Source organism: Aplysia californica, unplaced genomic scaffold (assembly GCF_000002075.1).
Source record: "Aplysia californica isolate F4 #8 unplaced genomic scaffold, AplCal3.0 scaffold00157, whole genome shotgun sequence".
Classification (NCBI taxonomy): domain Eukaryota; kingdom Metazoa; phylum Mollusca; class Gastropoda; order Aplysiida; family Aplysiidae; genus Aplysia; species Aplysia californica.
In genome coordinates this window covers 76046-95746 of record NW_004797427.1, presented here as the reverse complement: position 1 = coordinate 95746, position 19701 = coordinate 76046, and the positions used below count along the sequence as shown (strand labels likewise).

The 19701-nt window shown below is 40.3% G+C and overlaps 1 protein-coding gene across 1 annotated transcript in view; it reads right to left on the bottom strand.

Annotated features, from left to right (window-relative positions):
• The window catches only part of LOC101851495 (histone-lysine N-methyltransferase 2D), a gene marked incomplete in the record, with an annotated part of 133213 nt that overhangs the window by 95412 nt on the left and 18100 nt on the right, over positions 1 to 19701 (bottom strand). Inside the window, 10 exon segments of the mRNA XM_035969573.1 lie at positions 8922 to 9029; positions 9270 to 9464; positions 10357 to 10629; positions 11368 to 11430; positions 12328 to 12494; positions 12874 to 12943; positions 14537 to 14654; positions 15403 to 15593; positions 17280 to 17394; positions 17923 to 18109. Coding sequence (XP_035825466.1) covers positions 8922 to 9029; positions 9270 to 9464; positions 10357 to 10629; positions 11368 to 11430; positions 12328 to 12494; positions 12874 to 12943; positions 14537 to 14654; positions 15403 to 15593; positions 17280 to 17394; positions 17923 to 18109 — 1487 coding nt within the window.

The following is a 19701-nucleotide window of genomic DNA, read 5'->3' as shown; positions in this document are numbered from 1 at the left end:
TCTGACCTCTGATGGTCAGACAACGGCAAGGAGTGCGGTATAACATTCACTTCTGAAAACAAACACCTGCTAACCAAAACAGCCCCAGCACAACAGCTCTTTTAAAACACAAGGGCCTGTATGTGTCGTTTAACGCCAAGGGAAAATAGTAAGACAAAGACAAAGACTGTAGGGGGGACAGAAAGAAAGTATGAACTACCAGTGGCACCCTCCATCTACCCACAGCTACAGATTTCAGAAAACAGAAACATTATCAACAACACCATTCTGCCAAAAAATAACACACACCACAGGGCAGTGCTTGCACACCATAGAAATAATGATCACATCAGAACAAAAATCTACTCCTAATTTAATCAAAGAAATTGGCTCATTCATTTGAGAACAAGATCCACTTGAACGAGACATGCTCAGCAGACTAAAATTTCCTTTAAGAGACAAATGTCCCTGCAAATTGTGCAGCAGTCTCAGTATCAGACGTGCCGTCAAGGTCTGCAGGTTTTTTTATCTAGCACCCAAGGGAAAGGCTCTCTAACCTCTGATGGTCAGAAAGCGGCAAGGAGTGCGGTATAACATTCACTTAAAAAAACAAACACCTGCTAATCAAAATAGCCCCAGCACAACAGCTCTTTTAAAACACAAGGGCCTGTATGTGTCGTTTAACGCCAAGGAAAAAGGTAAGACAAAGACAAAGATCGTAGGGGAACAGAAAGGAAGTAGGAACTACCAGTGGCACCTTCCATCTACCCACAGGCACAGATTTCAGAAAACAGAAACATTTAAATTATCAACAAGCAGAACACACTATTCGACAACAAAAAACAAGACAAACCACATGGCAGAACTTGGATATCATAGAAATAGCACTCAATGAGAAAACTAATTGTATCAAAGAATTTGCTCATTTACTTAGAGAACACAACCCGCGTGAATAGATTTCCTCTAAGCTAACAGGCAAATGTCCCTGCAAATTGTGCAGCAGTCTCAGTATCAGACGTGCCGTCAAGGTCTGCAGATTTTTTATCTAGCACCCAAGGGAAAGGCTCTCTGACCTCTGATGGTCAGACAGCGGCAAGGAGTGCTGTTTAACATTCATTTCTTTAAACAAACAAACAAAAGAGCTTGCATCTTCTAAACAAACCAGCCCCAACACCAAAGCTCTCTCAAAATCCAAGGGCCTATGTGATCAAAATGAAATCAGGCAATCTGTTAAGTTCTTGATCAAGACAAGAGAAACACACTGACATAGTGCCATTTTGTGCAGGGGAAAAGGTAAGACAGACAGACAGAAACAACAATAACCACACCATTGAGCAAAAAACTAAAAACATGCAACAGGGCAGGGCCTGTACACAATTGAAATAATATTCAGATTAGAAAAGATCTGAACTAATTTCATCAAAGAGTTTGATCATTTTTTTTACAACAAAACCCACATGAACAAAGTGACACGGTCAGCAGACTCAAACACATTTCCTCTAAGCTAACAGACAAATGTCCCTGCAAATTGTGCAGCAGTCTCAGTGTCAGACGTGCCGTCAAGGTCTGCAGATTTTTTATCTAGCACCCAAGGGAAAGGCTCTCTGACCTCTGATGGTCAGACAGCGGCAAGGAGTGCTGTATAACATTCACTTCGGAAAACAAACACCTGCTAACCAAAATAGCCCCTGCACAACAGCTCTTTTAAAACACAAGGGCCTGTATGTGTCGTTTAACGCCAAGGGAAAAAAGTAAGACAAAGACAAAGACTGTAGGGCGGACAAAAAGAAAATATGAACTACCAGTGGCACCCTCCATCTACCCACAGCTACAGATTTCAGAAAACAGAAACATTATCAACAACACCATTCTGCCAAAAAATAACACACACCACAGGGCAGTGCTAGCACACCATAGAAATAATGATCACATCAGAACAAAAATCTACTCCTAATTAAATCAAAGAATTGGCTCATTCATTTGAGAACAAGATCCACTTGAACGAGACATGCTCAGCAGACCAAAATTTCCTTTAAGAGACAAATGTCCCAGCAAATTGTGCAGCAGTCTCAGTATCAGACATGCCGTCAAGGTCTGCAGGTTTTTTATCTAGCACACATGGGAAAGGCTCTCTAACCTCTGATGGTCAGACAGCGGCAAGGAGTGCCATATAACATTCACTTTTTTAAACAAACACCTGCTAACCAAAATATCCCCAGCACAACAGCTCTTTTAAAACACAAGGGCCTGTATGTGTCGTTTAACGCCAAGGAAAAAGGTAAGACAAAGACAAAGATCGTAGGGGAACAGAAAGGAAGTAGCAACTACCAGTGGCACCTTCCATCTACCCACAGGCACAGATTTCAGAAAACAGAAACATTTAAATTATCAACAAGCAGAACACACTATTCGACAACAAAAAACAAGACAAACCACATGGCAGAACTTGGATATCATAGAAATAGCACTCAATGAGAAAACTAATTGTATCAAAGAATTTGCTCATTTACTTAGACAACACAACCTGCGTGAATAGATTTCCTCTAAGCTAACAGGCAAATGTCCCTGCAAATTGTGCAGCAGTCTCAGTGTCAGACATGCCGTCAAGATCCGCAGATTTTTTATCTAGCACCCAAGGGAAAGGCTCTCTGACCTCTGATGGTCAGACAGCGGCAAGGAGTGCTGTTTAACATTCACTTCTTTAAACAAACAAAAGAGCTTGCACATGCTAACCAAAACAGCCCCAACACCAAAGCTCTTTTAAAACACAAGGGCCTATGGTCAAAATGAAATCTGACAATCTGTTAAGATTTAGATTTAGAAAATACAAACACATTGACAAAGTGTCATTTCGTGCAGGGGAAAAAGTTTTTAAAAATAGACCACAAAAAAAAAACAATGACCAAGCCATTGTTAAAGTTAAAAAAACAAAACTACAAACATGTCACAAGGCATTGTAAATCAGTCTCCAAAAAAAAATCGACACTAAATTTTATCGAATACTTTGATCATTATTTTTGACAACAAGACACGTATGAACAACGAAACACGTTCAGCAGAATCAACTTCCATCTAACAGACAAATGTCCCTGCAAATTGGGCAGCAGTCTCAGAGTCAGACATGCCGTCAAGGTCTGCAGATCTTTTATCTAGCACCCAAGGGAAAGGCTCTCTGACCTCTGATGGTCAGACAACGGCAAGGAGTGCTGTATAACATTCACTTCGGAAAACAAACACCTGCTAACCAAAATAGCCCCTGCACAACAGCTCTTTTAAAACACAAGGGCCTGTATGTGTCGTTTAACGCCAAGGGAAAAAAGTAAGACAAAGACAAAGACTGTAGGGCGGACAAAAAGAAAATATGAACTACCAGTGGCACCCTCCATCTACCCACAGCTACAGATTTCAGAAAACAGAAACATTATCAACAACACCATTCTGCCAAAAAATAACACACACCACAGGGCAGTGCTAGCACACCATAGAAATAATGATCACATCAGAACAAAAATCTACTCCTAATTAAATCAAAGAATTGGCTCATTCATTTGAGAACAAGATCCACTTGAACGAGACATGCTCAGCAGACCAAAATTTCCTTTAAGAGACAAATGTCCCAGCAAATTGTGCAGCAGTCTCAGTATCAGACATGCCGTCAAGGTCTGCAGGTTTTTTATCTAGCACACAAGGGAAAGGCTCTCTAACCTCTGATGGTCAGACAGCGGCAAGGAGTGCCATATAACATTCACTTTTTTAAACAAACACCTGCTAACCAAAATATCCCCAGCACAACAGCTCTTTTAAAACACAAGGGCCTGTATGTGTCGTTTAACGCCAAGGAAAAAGGTAAACAAAGACAAAGATCGTAGGGGAACAGAAAGGAAGTAGCAACTACCAGTGGCACCTTCCATCTACCCACAGGCACAGATTTCAGAAAACAGAAACATTTAAATTATCAACAAGCAGAACACACTATTCGACAACAAAAAACAAGACAAACCACATGGCAGAACTTGGATATCATAGAAATAGCACTCAATGAGAAAACTAATTGTATCAAAGAATTTGCTCATTTACTTAGACAACACAACCTGCGTGAATAGATTTCCTCTAAGCTAACAGGCAAATGTCCCTGCAAATTGTGCAGCAGTCTCAGTGTCAGACATGCCGTCAAGATCCGCAGATTTTTTATCTAGCACCCAAGGGAAAGGCTCTCTGACCTCTGATGGTCAGACAGCGGCAAGGAGTGCTGTTTAACATTCATTTCTTTAAACAAACAAACAAAAGAGCTTGCATCTTCTAAACAAACCAGCCCCAACACCAAAGCTCTCTCAAAACCCAAGGGCCTATGTGATCAAAATGAAATCAGGCAATCTGTTAAGTTTTTGATCAAGACAAGAGAAACACACTGACATAGTGCCATTTTGTGCAGGGGAAAAGGTAAGACAGAGAGACAGAAACAACAATTACCACACCATTGAGCAAAAAACTAAAAACATGCAACAGGGCAGGGCCTGTACACAATTGAAATAATATTCAGATTAGAAAAGATCTGAACTAATTTCATCAAAGAGTTTGATCATTTTTTTTACAACAAAACCCACATGAACAAAGTGACACGGTCAGCAGACTCAAACACATTTCCTCTAAGCTAACAGACAAATGTCCCTGCAAATTGTGCAGCAGTCTCAGTGTCAGACGTGCCGTCAAGGTCTGCAGATTTTTTATCTAGCACCCAAGGGAAAGGCTCTCTGACCTCTGATGGTCAGACAGCGGCAAGGAGTGCGGTATAACATTCACTTCTGAAAACAAACACCTGCTAACCAAAATAGCCACAGCACAACAGCTCTTTTAAAACACAAGGGCCTGTATGTGTCGTTTAACGCCAAGGGAAAAAAGTAAGACAAAGACAAAGACTGTAGGGGGGGACAAAAAGAAAGTATGAACTACCAGTGGCACCCTCCATCTACCCACAGCTACAGATTTCAGAAAACAGAAACATTATTAACAACACCATTCTGCCAAAAAATAACACACACCACAGGGCAGTGCTAGCACACCATAGAAATAATGATCACATCAGAACAAAAATCTACTCCTAATTAAATCAAAGAATTGGCTCATTCATTTGACAACAAGATCCACTTGAACGAGACATGCTCAGCAGACCAAAATTTCCTTTAAGAGACAAATGTCCCAGCAAATTGTGCAGCAGTCTCAGTATCAGACATGCCGTCAAGGTCTGCAGGTTTTTTATCTAGCACACAAGGGAAAGGCTCTCTAACCTCTGATGGTCAGACAGCGGCAAGGAGTGCCATATAACATTCACTTTTTTAAACAAACACCTGCTAACCAAAATATCCCCAGCACAACAGCTCTTTTAAAACACAAGGGCCTGTATGTGTCGTTTAACGCCAAGGAAAAAGGTAAGACAAAGACAAAGATCGTAGGGGAACAGAAAGGAAGTAGCAACTACCAGTGGCACCTTCCATCTACCCACAGGCACAGATTTCAGAAAACAGAAACATTTAAATTATCAACAAGCAGAACACACTATTCGACAACAAAAAACAAGACAAACCACATGGCAGAACTTGGATATCATAGAAATAGCACTCAATGAGAAAACTAATTGTATCAAAGAATTTGCTCATTTACTTAGACAACACAACCTGCGTGAATAGATTTCCTCTAAGCTAACAGCCAAATGTCCCTGCAAATTGTGCAGCAGTCTCAGTGTCAGACGTGCCGTCAAGGTCTGCAGATTTTTCATCTAGCACACAAGGGAAAGGCTCTCTGACCTCCGATGGTCAGACAGCGGCAAGGAGTGCTGTTTAACATTCACTTCTTTAAACAAACAAACAAAAGAGCTTGCATCTTCTAAACAAACCAGCCCCAACACCAAAGCTCTCTCAAAATCCAAGGGCCTATGTGATCAAAATGAAATCAGGCAATCTGTTAAGTTCTTGATCAAGACAAGAGAAACACACTGACATAGTGCCATTTTGTGCAGGGGAAAAGGTAAGACAGAAAGACAGAAACAACAATAACCACACCATTGAGCATAAAACTAAAAACATGCCACAGGGCAGGGCCTGTACACAATTGAAATAATATTCAGATTAGAAAAGATCTAAACTAATTTTATCGAAGTGTTTGATCATTTTTTTGGGACAACAAAAACCCACATGAACAAAGTGACACGGTCAGCAGACTCAAACACATTTCCTCTAAGCTAACAGACAAATGTCCCTGCAAATTGTGCAGCACTCTCAGTATCAGACGTGCCGTCAAGATCTGTAGGTTTTTCATCTAGCACCCAAGGGAAAGGCTCTCTGACCTCTGATGGTCAGACAGCGGCAAGGAGTGTGGTATAACATTCACTTCTTTAAACTAACAAAATAGTTAGCCCCTTCTAAACAAAACAGCCCCAACACCAAAGCGCTTTTAAACCGCAAAGGCCTATGATCAAAATGAAATAAGGCAATCTGTTTTAAATAGCAAAGAGAAACACATTGACATTGTGTCATTTAGTGGAGGGGAAAAGTAAGACAGTGATAAAAACATTGACCACACCATTGAGCACACACATTGAGCAAAAAAACTACTGGCATATTACAGGGCAATGCCTGCACACTGTTGAAATAATACTCGCATCAGAAAAAATCTAAACTAATTTCATAAAAGAGTTTGATCATTATTTTGATAACAAGATCCACATGAACAACGAGACATGCTCAGCAGACCAAAATTTCCTCTAAAAGACAAATGTCCCTGCAAATTGTGCAGCAGTCTCAGTATCAGACGTGCCGTCAAGGTCTGCAGATTTTTTATCTAGCACCCAAGGGAAAGGCTCTCTGACCTCTGATGGTCAGACAGCGGCAAGGAGTGCTGTTTAACATTCACTTCTTTAAACAAACAAACAAAAGAGCTTGCATCTTCTAAACAAACCAGCCCCAACACCAAAGCTCTCTCAAAACCCAAGGGCCTATGTGATCAAAATGAAATCAGGCAATCTGTTAAGTTCTTGATCAAGACAAGAGAAACACACTGACATAGTGCCATTTTGTGCAGGGGAAAAGGTAAGACAGAAAGACAGAAACAACAATAACCACACCATTGAGCAAAAAACTAAAAACATGCAACAGGGCAGGGCCTGTACACAATTGAAATAATATTCAGATTAGAAAAGATCTAAACTAATTTGTTCGAAGAGTTTAATAGTTTTTTTTACAACAAAACCCAAATGAACAAAGTGACACGGTCAGCAGACTCAAATAGATTTCCTCAAAGCTAACAGACAAATGTCCCTGCAAATTGTGCAGCAGTCTCAGTGTCAGACGTGCCGTCAAGGTCTGCAGGTTTTTCATCTAGCACCCAAGGGAAAGGCTCTCTGACCTCTGATGGTCAGACAGCGGCAAGGAGTGCCATATAACATTCACTTTTTCCAAGAAACAAACAAAATTGATTGCATTTGCAGACCAAAATGGCGGCTGCAGCACAGATGATGAAAAAATTATTGTCCTCCGGGCATGAGGAAGTCAGGAACTCATTACGTTTTAGAGACACACACCGATACAATACATGTCATTTAGGGCCTGCAAAATAGACAGAGAGACGAAAACAACCAGAAAGAAAGTAGGAACTACCAGTGGCACCCTCCAACTACCCACAAGCACACATTTCTGAAAACAGAAACATTATCAACAAGCAGAACCACACCATAAGGAAAAAAAAAACAAAAAACAGACGAACCACAGTGCAGTACAGTACTCAATCAGAAAAAATCGGACCAAAGTAATTATATCAAAGAATTTGCTCTTTTACTTAGAGAACATCACCCACGAGAATAGTGACTGCAACAGGTTTCCTCTAAGCTAAGAGACAAATGTCCCTGCAAATTGTGCAGCAGTCTCAGTATCAGACGTGCCGTCAAGGTCTGCAGACTTTTTATTTTGCACCCAAGGGAAAGGCTCTCTGACCTCTAATGGTCAGACAAGCGGCAAGGAGTGCTTCATCAGGACCAGAATCACAAAGAAACTACTCATTAACTGGAACATTCACTTCTTTAATTGCAACAACAACAACAAAAAACCCACTTTAAAAGATAGACCAGCCACAGAAATGGCCTATCATTTTTTTTTTAAACCAGGTATGAAAATAATACTAGAAAATTCCACAGAAAAACACAGCACTCGGCCAACGGGACACACTACTCGTGCTGGAAAGTATCTTACAAGTTTCAGGCCAAACATGGCAATCTATGTATCACACGAACATCTACTACAGCGTCAGGCCAAACATGGCAATCTATGTATCACACGAACATCTACTAAAGCGTCAGGCCAAACATGGCAATCTATGTATCACACGAACATCTACTACAGCGTCAGGCCAAACATGGCAATCTATGTATCACACGAACATCTACTAAAGCGTCAGGCCAAACATGGCAATCTATGTATCACACGAACATCTACTAAAGCGTGACTATTTTAAAACCTCTGTATTCCAGAAATATTGAAGTCACTCAAAAGGGGGTGAGGGGAGAGTTGATTGAATTATAAAAGAGAATAATCATAAGTGTTTGAAAGTGGGTATGTGGGTGTGTGATTTTGTGACGGGAGGAGGATAGACGTAGGAATGCACAAGATGGAATTATTCAGATTTGCCAAGTACTGTCAAACTTACAGATGAAAACCCACCCAACAATTGAACCTGCTTGAATTCCCACCTGTCCAAGACAATCACCTGCACAAAAGACTACTTCCCATACTCGCCCCTGCGTTTCTTCTATATTATTTTAACTGTCTAAGACATCCATCTGTTAAGAACAACCCCTTTTCTCCTCGACAATTGGTGAGGTGGCCTTCTTGAACAACTTCCAACAGTAGTTCACAAATCAAGAAAAGCATAAACCAACAATGGTGATCTCTACTCACCGTGACAGAGACGCAGTAAGGGTGATAACACTGGCCACACTGTGTACAGACGATCATCTTGCTCTCCTCTTCGTTCTTGCCAAAAGAGCCACAAGCTTTGCATAAGTCCTGCGGCAAACAAGAAATCACAACAATAATAATAATACTAATAATAGACTGCACTTATCTGACGCATTTCAGTTCAAATAATTCTATGGAAAGTCAGAGCAAACTAGCAAAAAAGGAGTAGACTAGATAGGAACAATAGATGTCTGATAAGACAGAAGGAGTGAACCACACGAGAGCACCCGCCAACCACCCACCCATTCTTCTCTCGGGGAAGAGAAACCACAACCAACCACGACGTACCTGGTCCATAATAAACATATCGGCCGACTCCGCCAGAATGAGAGTTGACGGGTGGTCGTCTCCGTCATCATCCTCTTCTTCTTTCTCCTTCTCTTTCTCTCTGTCCTTCTCCTCCATCAGAGCGTCCACGGTGGAGGTGGAGTACGCGGGTGATGAGGCAGAGGAGAACAGCGCCTGTGGAGTGCTGCTGGTCGGCTGGAAAAACAAGGAGAGAATTTCCACAGTAAATTTCTATTTGTTCATCAATTGTCTTTCACTCACATCCAACACCAAAGAATCAAATGGTTCGGACAGCTCGTGCGATTACCAACACACCATCCAGCACAACGTGCCTACATAAAAAAATTCAATGGCAGCAATGTTTGAGGGCGACCGAGAAAGACCTGGATAGATGGAGTCAGGAAAACACTAACAACTCATGGCACCCCCCTGACCCAAGCTCTCTAGCTGGTGGCAGAGAGACGTCTCTTTCTTCCCACGACACCCAAAAGGGCGGATAAAAGTAAAGTATCTTTCACTTTGCGTATGTGTAAAGACAAGCTCAACGGCTTCAGTGGTATAGCGGTTAGCACAGCACTGTCGCACTTAGAAGACCCCCGAGTCAGGAGAATTTTACCAGGTATCTCAGTCTTTCTGCTAGGATCTTGTATCCCTCTCGGCCCAGGTTGGCTCCGACAGGTAGAGTCAGAAGCCCGTCTCCTAAATGATCTAAATTATGTCGATTTTATTTATAAGCTCATTGAAATGAAAACTAGCATTTTATGTGTTTGTAAGAGATCACAAGGTTGTCCTTCAACAAGACACCATAGTCCTCCTTAAAAATACAGGGCATGGAACTGCATCCACCAGGAATTGCGCATCAGTAAAATTGTATAGGTGGGCCAGTGTGTATTGTGTGATGTCAAGGAATAACTGCACATGCATATGTAATGTGTTGCCATTGTGACCCAAACTTTCCTTCATGGACTAATAAAAAGGACATAGTGGCATTCTACTATTTCATTAGAAATTATTTTCATGTCAGTATGTTATGAATAACAACCACAGGGAAAACCTATAAATATCAACAACAAGACGATCAACGTACACTGGTTCTGTCCATGGAGGCAATGCCCACCACCTGACCCCCAATCTTCACTTTGATCTTGGGCCCTCGTCTCTTCTCGCCAAGGCTCTGGTGACCCGATGATGATGACGACGACAACGACAGCTGCTGCTGCTGAGATGGCTGCTGTTGTAGTGACGACACTTGAGAGAGCTGCTGTAGCTGGCTCTGCTGCTGCTGTTGCTGATGATGGTGGTGATGGTGGTGGTGATGGTGATGGTGATATTTCTCAGATTGAGAATGAGAATGTCGACTCTGAGGAATAAATAAGCAAATGAATACCAATCTATTTTTATTTAATAAACACAGGAAATTTCTCTACTACCTGCTCAAACTTTTCTCCTGTATAGGTTCAGCTTCCTGCAGTCCTATTTAGTTGGAATAAAGAAAGGCACATCAACTAAATAACAGCCATTTAGTGCCGCGGGAAAAACATAGTACACAGACAAACATGACAGCATGAAAGAGAAGTGGGGCCTTTCGGCGTCCCCACCCCTCATGATACTAAGAACCCAAACAACTGACGATACTGTCCCTTCGCACCTACCCCACCAACAGCCATAAACAATATTACCATCCAAACAGCGTAAGATGAAAATTTAAACCCCAAAAAAATCTTTTGTTAAAAAAAACAACCAACATACGAGGAAAGCGAACAATTATATTCTACATAGATAATGAAAAACCAAACATGTCGATTAAAAGAGGAATTTTTCCTACAGCACTTCACTTTCAGTAAAATAAGACACTTCATTTCAATTTTCTTTTCTTCTTTGGTCAATCACACAGTAAAGGCCATCATATTAGACAATGACCAGCCACGTAAAATGATCCACAGAGCAAAGACTGGTATCAGTTTGAAATGTCACTGTGCAATCAATTCATTCATGTGTTGCATCATTTGCCGTGCGATTAATTTCATGACTTAATGAGCGATTTACTGTAAGGTATATTGTATGATTTAATCAAACGTTCTTTTAAGGCTGTACAAACCTTATGCTTTCCTTTCTTTCCAAACTCAAATGAGTCACGTCTGGAACTTGGGGAAATCATTCCCTGAAAAATACAAAAATTGAAAGTTAAAACCCTGAACTCCTCACCCACTGCTGACACAGTATAGTCACGCAGGCACCACAATAGATAATATCAACAACGAATAAAAAGGACAAACAGATAAAACCAGAAAATACGTTAAAAACTACCTGACCTAAGGACCAATTACGAAAGGTATGTACACATATCAATATCAAAGACTGAGAACAGTCAAATCAAATAACAACAGTCACTACCTAGTGGTCAGGTATAAATTCTAATTCTTTCTTAATTTTCATGTCCCTGCAAATTGTGCAGCAGTCTCAGTATCAGACGTGCCATCAAGGTCTGCAGATTTTTTTCTTTTGCACCCAAGGGAAAGGCTCTCTGACCTCTGATGGTCAGACAGCGGCAAGGAGTGCGTGATTAGAAATTTTTCAAAAAATGACAGAATATGTTTTCAAGAACCAAAAACCAACAGAACCACCACTGAATTTTTTATGAACTTAGTCATGGGCAAAAGCAATTGTTCAGATATTTAAGAAAATAATAATAACAATCATAGTAATCATAATAATAATAATGATAGTGAGAATTTATATAGCAACTACTCCCTAGGAGGCAATAAGCGCTGTAGAACTTAAAATTATAAATTATGACTCCACTGATAAACGGTGGCTACCTGTTCAGCAGTCAAAATCTTTTTTTTTAGACTTTTCTCAAATTGTAGCTACCTTTCACTTTTACTTTTTCCTTCCTCTGGTATCCTTAGGATGTCGAGGGGAGGTGCAAGTTTCAGTCCTGAGCTAAGCTACCTTTTCAGTAGTCGAAATCTGTTTTTAGACTTCTCAATTTCTTAAACTGTGGCTATCTTTTAAGCAGTTGAAATCTATTTTTAGACTTTTCTCAAACCATAGTTACCTTTTCAGCAGTGTCTATGTCCATGCTGGAGCTTGAGTCATCACAGTTGTAGAGGGACTCCTGGGAGCTGGAGGTGGTGAGCCCCGCCCCTCCCCGCCCCACGCTGCTACTGCCCACGGAGATGGCAGCGTCCGTCAACATCGGGTCTTCTTTGGACACGACATCGTCTGTGGAGGTCGTGGCAAGGGTGATACGGCGTTACAAGAGGGAGGGAGGGAGGGAGGGAGAGAGAGAGAGAGAGAGAGAGAGAGAGAGAACAGTTTAAGAGAGAGAGAGAGAGAGAGAGAGAGAGAGAGAGAGAGAGAGAGAGAGAGAGAGAGAGAGAGAGGGAGAGGGGGGGGGGGGGGGGTAAACACAAATAAACAGATTCTCTGATTCTAAAACCATAGGCCCATTCTTAACAAAAACAGATTCTCTGATTTTAAAACCATTGGCCCATTCTTGACAAAAATCATCAAGCAAGTTAACAAATCAACAACAGCAAGACTTCTTCACGAGCTAAGCGAGGTGAAAAATAAAGAGGTAGTAAAGACCGACTGCACTGACCTAGGAAGCTCTCCATAGACTCCTCAGACACTGTGTGCTGCAGCGACGACAAGTGTTGGTCCAGCTCCATCTGAAACACAACACAATCAACCATGAGACAAATGAGCCAGTTCCATATTATTTTTAAATTATAAATTTTTTTAAAGGAAGAGTCTTACAGCTCTTGCAATAAAAATTGGCCATGTAAGTGCCAAAGATTTGAAGTGTTACTTGAGAGTAACATACAGAAAGAAAGAAAGAAAGAAAGGACGATGGATAGATGTTTGATAGGACTTACGTTTTTGACAGAACAGGACAACGAAGAACTAACACTTTTCAAAGAATAGGGAAACAATGACCCAAGGTTTGGAACAGAAACCAATCGCGCGCAACCTCTGTGCTTTCTTATCATATCTCCATTTTTTTATCAGTGAAAATGTGACATCTTCCTAAGCTCACTCTTTGCTATGAACTGTTTTCCCAGTTATTGAAAAGGGAAATACGACAAGAAAGCACTGGGGTCGCGCAATGCTCACGACAGAATATGACAACAAAGAAAATATAAAAATATAAAGATACAGTTTCTTTACAAGTAGTAAGTTTTTTCACAATTTCATTCTGCTAAAAAATAATCAAAAGAACATTAAAAAAAGAGTCAGAGAAAAGAAAGCGCAATAGACAAGAATAAAAGAAGACAAAAAAAGCATGGTTAACCAGCATCACCTTCAATAACCTCTTAAATTTTCCAGACCAACTTATGTGGCATTATATATTTTTTCCTTAAGTCAATGTCCCTGCAAATTGTGCAGCAGTCTCAGTATCAGACGTGCCGTCAAGGTCTGCAGGTTTTTTTATCTAGCACCCAAGGGAAAGGCTCTCTGACCTCTGATGGTCAGACAGCGGCAAGGAGTGCAAAGTTGAATAAAGAGAAGGATATCAACTCAATAACGGCCATTTACAGCAGGTGAAAAGAAAGAAGACAGAAACAGCTGAGAGAAAAAAAAAAGTAAGACCTACTAGTGACACCCTCTAACCACCTACGGAACAGAAGAAGCTGAGGTCAAGGCTTGGCTTTAATTAAGGTGTTCTGTTTTGCAGGATTAAAGGAAAGCACAAAGACACAATGAAGGATACATACTCATGGAGTGGTAGTGGTGCCAGTTGTTTTATACATTATAGCTACTTTTTAAAAAAAATATTTTTAAAAATAAATTTAAAAAACAATTTCACTCGAAACAATTAGGAAAGCAAAATTATCGAACCAGAATCCACTAGCAACAACAGCCCCCCCCCCCTCGCAGTGAAAAGGAAGATGAACACATTTTCGACATTGAGATTAAAAGCATTTAGCAAACAAATATGGAAACCAGTCACTACTGAGAAAAAAATACTAATCATACGCATCATCTCCCACTGTCCAACGTATGAACATTCAGCACACTAAAACTTCACATTTACCAGTTGTTGTTTAGTTTTAGTAAGTGTTTTACGGCACTTGCAATACAATAAGGTCATAAAAGTGCCTACGATTAGAGGAGTTTCAAGAGAGTAACAAACACAAAAAAGAAAGAGGGGAGAAAAAGAAGATAGACCTTTGATAGGAAGTAAAAAGCAAACCCTACAAGAGCACCCGCCAATCACCCATCTACTAGTTGTTAAACAGCACAACAAAGCAAGAACTCACCATCGCTTCTGGACCCGTCTCTCGACACACAGTACAAATGTAATCCTGAGGAAGGCCCTCCTTCACTTTGCTTATTATGTTTGGGTTAATCGAGGGATCGCACTCCATGTGCACAAATCTGAAAAGAAGAGACGGAAACGATACAGTTGACAGACCAAAACATGCACCTCAATGAGAAAAAAAATAGTTTATTCAGTTTGGGTAAAGAGAAACACATCAACACCACTTCATAATAAAAAAAGAGCACTACCAATAGACAGAAAGAAGAGGCAGAGAGTAAAGAAACAGGACCTACTAGTGCCACCATAAAAGGGAAAACAATTACAGAAGAGTAAATCGCCCATGTCAAAGTCAGGATACAAGTAAAAAGGACACCATGTCAAAATTTTGTCAAACGAACGGCAAAATGGACAAGTGTGAAGGAGAAAGCAAAACAGAAGTTTTTCGATAGAAAAATAATCATATCCTATCCCCCTGACATCTCTTTTTTTTTTTTTTTTGCATCCGCCTCCCTTCTACAGACAAGGTCATTTTGAAATAAGTCCCCCACACTGTTCCAAACAGTGTAGTCTTGGAGAGGGTTATTTGGTTTATTTTTCTCTAGACCAGACCCATTGCAAACAAATCAGCAGGAAAAATACATGACAGGCAACAAAGTACTCCTGATGAAAAAAATGCATGTGGCGCAAAGCTAGAACCAATCCTGGAGAAGCCCCGCCACCGCTACCACCCCCCTCCTCCCCTGTTGGTGAGATAACAAGACTACTCATACCCTTCCCTGATCCAGGTCATTATAATACTCCTTTTTAAAACAAACAAGGTAGAGAAAAAATCAATCAATCAATACCAATCATAAAGCAACTCACTTTTTACAGATCATACAGGGCAACATGGTCTTGTTGTGGAAGTGCCTGTAGGCCTTCCCACAGAGGGGGCAGCACAGCCCCTTGTTGCGCTGCTGGTAGCACGAGTCACACACGCAGTAGTTCAGGTGCCACCGAGACGACGGCCCGCTGCCCGGGGTTCTCGAACCACAGTCGGTGCATATGCGGCAGTTCTGTAGGTGTCATTTTAAAAAAATATTAGGAAAGCCATATTACGTGTCAAAATCAAAGAACATCACACAAACAATGTTCAGGGACACTGAACTGACATTATAATAATAATAATAATAATAAATGACATTTATATAGCGCTCAACCCCGAATAAAGTACACAGGCTCTGAGCGCTTTACAATACAGTACAACATACAACAGTAACATGAAACGTTGTGTTCTGACTAAAGAAAATTATTCCAAATATTCATCTTATTAATTTAAAAACAGAAACGACTTCAGCTGACATTTGAATGAATCAAAAGATTTGATTTCTCTCAACGTACTTGGTAAAGCATTCCAGATCTTGGGGCCTTGGTATTCAAATGCCCTTTCACCCATTGTTTTAAGTTTCATAGATGGTAAAATAAATTTCTTTTTGTCAGCTGATGATCTTAAACTGCGAGTTGGAATGTACAGTCTTAACAGATTTGATAAATATGATGGTGCATTATCATTCAAACATTTGTGACATATGGTGGCCAACTTGTACACAATCCTTTTCTCAACAGGAAGCCAATGCAAAGTTCGTAAAAGAGGTTTAGCAGAGTCTCGCTTTCTTTTCCGTAAAACTAAACGTGCTGCATTGTTTTGGACAGTTTGAAGTCTTTTAACTTTCTCCAGTGATATTCCTGATAACAAGGAGTTACAATAATTGAGTTTTGATAAAATTAAGCTAGTTACTAGTAAAGCAGTATACTTGGTATTGATCAGATGACGTATTTTACTAATTTTTCTTATTTCTAAATACATGCAGCTGATCAGATGATTTACCTCAGCCGACATTGACAAACTAGAATCAAAATAGATGCCAAGATTCTTAACTTTTCTGGAAAATAAAATTTTTGCATCACCAATTTTAATGTGATCATCGTCAACCTCTTTAACAGATATACTACAAGATAGTTCACTCTGCAAAGAAAATCGCTTCTTCAAAAACCCAATGCCAAATTGCACATCTTATGTGGATTTTTTTCACTATTTTGCTCTCTGTACAAAAGCGAGAACACAATCTGCATAAGGTGACAGCAGCGCATGCAACCAAAAAGGAATAATGCAAAAGAAGATCATGCAAACAGAAAGGTTTTTATCAGAGATATGTTCTGAAGGTGAAATAGAAACTTGAAACAAAACGAATCCCCAAGCAACCTTTCATTACACAATAATAGTCCTCGTGGCATCCATATTTGTTTATTTTGTGAGGTTTTGAGAAACAATCTTTCTCTGGGACTTTTTTATTATGATCAAAATACCAAAAAACATTCTCAAATGAATATTTGGACACATCAAGGTACAATACATTTTAACTTATTTAACCCTATCCGTACGTCGTGTTTTACTATCGTATCCATACGACGTGGGTGTGCCACAATATTCCAAAGAGGAAATTTTCTCGTTAATCCGATCCGTACGCTTTGCATAGCAGTCTGTCAAAAGGATTTTTTTGAGAAATACTGAAAGTTTCAAAGAGATATTCGTTCTAGAAGTATTCTAAAATGTGAAGAATACAACCCTGGGGGTACAAAATGACCCCAAGGCGTACGGATAGGGTTGAAAAAAGCTATTTTTCACATAGTATCCACTTGCTCTCAACTCTCACACAGTGTGCACCAAACAGAAAAACACCAGAAAAAGCAATGGGTCTCACCTTGCATTTCCATCCATTCTTAGGTATGGTGGTCATGGCTGGCTTCAGACAGAAGGTGTGGTATCCTTTATCACAAATGTCACAAACTAACACTTTGCTTTCATCACTGGCAGTGCTAGAAGAAGAAAAAGAATGCAGTTCATGAATAGAAGAAATAGTTTCAACAGTATTGTTCGCATCATTTCAAGAAAACAAAAAACAGAACACCCTTCTTACCCTTGGAACATTAACTTCTATCATTTGTATACTGCCAACTTATTCCACCCACTATGCGTGAAAGATAATCAGAGCAAAAACTTAATTTCAAAGCTGTTTCTCTTTACAGCCTTTCAAACAAAAAGTTTTCCCCTACTCACTTTGACAAAATACAAAAGTCAATAGATTACTACTATGGTGTACATTTTGCAAAAATACAACACAAATTGGTTGATCCAACCACTGTTGTCACATGACACAAAAAGTGAAAAACAGGAGCAAAATAAAAAAATAAACAGCCTAATTGGGCTCAAAAGAAGAAATGATACAGAACCCCTCACCGATCCCCAGAACAAAAACAGACATACAAAGAAAAACTATTCTTTCAACCAGCAGACAACACGTGACCACTACACACACACAAAAAAAAAAAGCTCTCTGAACTCACCGGCACTTTTGGCAAATCTTACAGTTGGGACACTGCCATCCCGCCCTCACTATGGGCTTCATATCCACAGGAGGCAGTAAACAGTTGCCATGGTAATGATGACCGCAGCTGGTACAGAAGAGCTGCTCCCTGATGTTGCCCATCTGTCCACACTGGATGCAGCAAGCCCCACTGCCTATGCTTTCTGCTGGAGACCGAGAGAGAGAGGACTCTTGACACACAGTAACACAATGACAATGACAATAACAATATTTATTCATCTCGCAGGGAGAAATTTGTCTTGGTCGTTAACAATGGCAGAAGACGTTACAAAAGTTAGACTTAAAGGTGCACTCATGCAAACGCACAAGACAGGACATTAGGCCAAGTAAATACATGCCTCACGGGCTGGGACAACCCGCTCCAAAAAATATCTCTCTCTCTCTCTCTCTCTCTCTCTCTCTCGCTCTCTCTCTCTCTCTCTCTCGCTCTCTCTCTCTCGCTCTCTCTCTCTCGCTCTCTCTCTCTCTCTCTCTCTCGCTCTCTCTCTCTCTCGCTCTCTCTCTCTCGCTCTCTCTCTCTCGCTCTCTCTCTCTCTCTCTGTTTCATTTGTAGCACTGTGTGTTCAGTAACCTCACTGCAGTTGGTACAAATGAATTTCTATATCTGTCTGTTCTTGCTTTTTTGGAAATGTATCATTTACTGCGGGTCGATAGTTGAAATTCCGAAGTCAGTGAGTGGCTATGGTCACTAAGCATTATTTCCACCTTTTTAGAACGTTTGTCTTGTGCAGATATTCAAAGTTACTTAGGTCTCTACCAATTGTTCTTGATGCATTTCTTATCAACTTGTTTATCTTTATAATGTGCTGCCTTAGCAAGTGATACCAAAATTTATCAAAGTTTCTATTGCACCTGGTAATACCCAGCACAAATCTCATTGTATCGCTCGAGTAAATTACAAGAACATTATAACATCCCTGTGAAGTGTTGGGATTTTTTTCCCCACCTAAACCCTTTTACAAATGCGGAATATTCGACCCTTTTCTTTTTTCTCTTGTCTTCATTATTATCATTTCCTAGTTTAAAATTAATACTTCATATTTGGACTGATTTACAATCACGAACAATATTTTCATGCAATATTGTGCAATTGGTTTAGGCTGGCAACTCAAAGCAAAGTGAAATAATTTCACATTTTCATAACACACTCTCACAGACAGTAAAACAAAAGAATATCACTACATCATCATGGTAAGTTATTTATGTCTATCTGTAAAGAATATCCAGAAAATAGCCACGTCAGAGTACTAAAATTATAATGTCCTGCAAGTAACACTTTGCAGTCACACAGCCAGTAGTACAAAATGCCTCATCTGGTCCCCCAGCCAGGAGAGCGACTGCAACGGACTTCTCGGGCCTTGCGCAAAAGTGCTCCAAGTGACTGGAACGGATTATTTTCACCAGCGCATTATTGCGCCAAGTGACTGCAAAGCGTTAACTCACGTTACCAGAGGCTGTGGCCGACTGGTTAGAGTAATCTCAAGCTGACAACAAAATTAAGTATCAGTACATGATATCAGCCTTTAGACGGGTGATCACTAGGGTGTGTCCCTCAACAAGCTATGATAATCCCAGCTAAGAAACAGGGAACCAGCAATGGCATGTCTGTAAGACAGTTTAGATGTAACATAAGAGTATTATGTAAAGTGGATAAAATCAGGTAAAATCATAGGCTGTATGTATTGGACTTGCTGTTGTCACCCAAATTTTCTCTACGAAATAAATAAAAGTGTGTGGG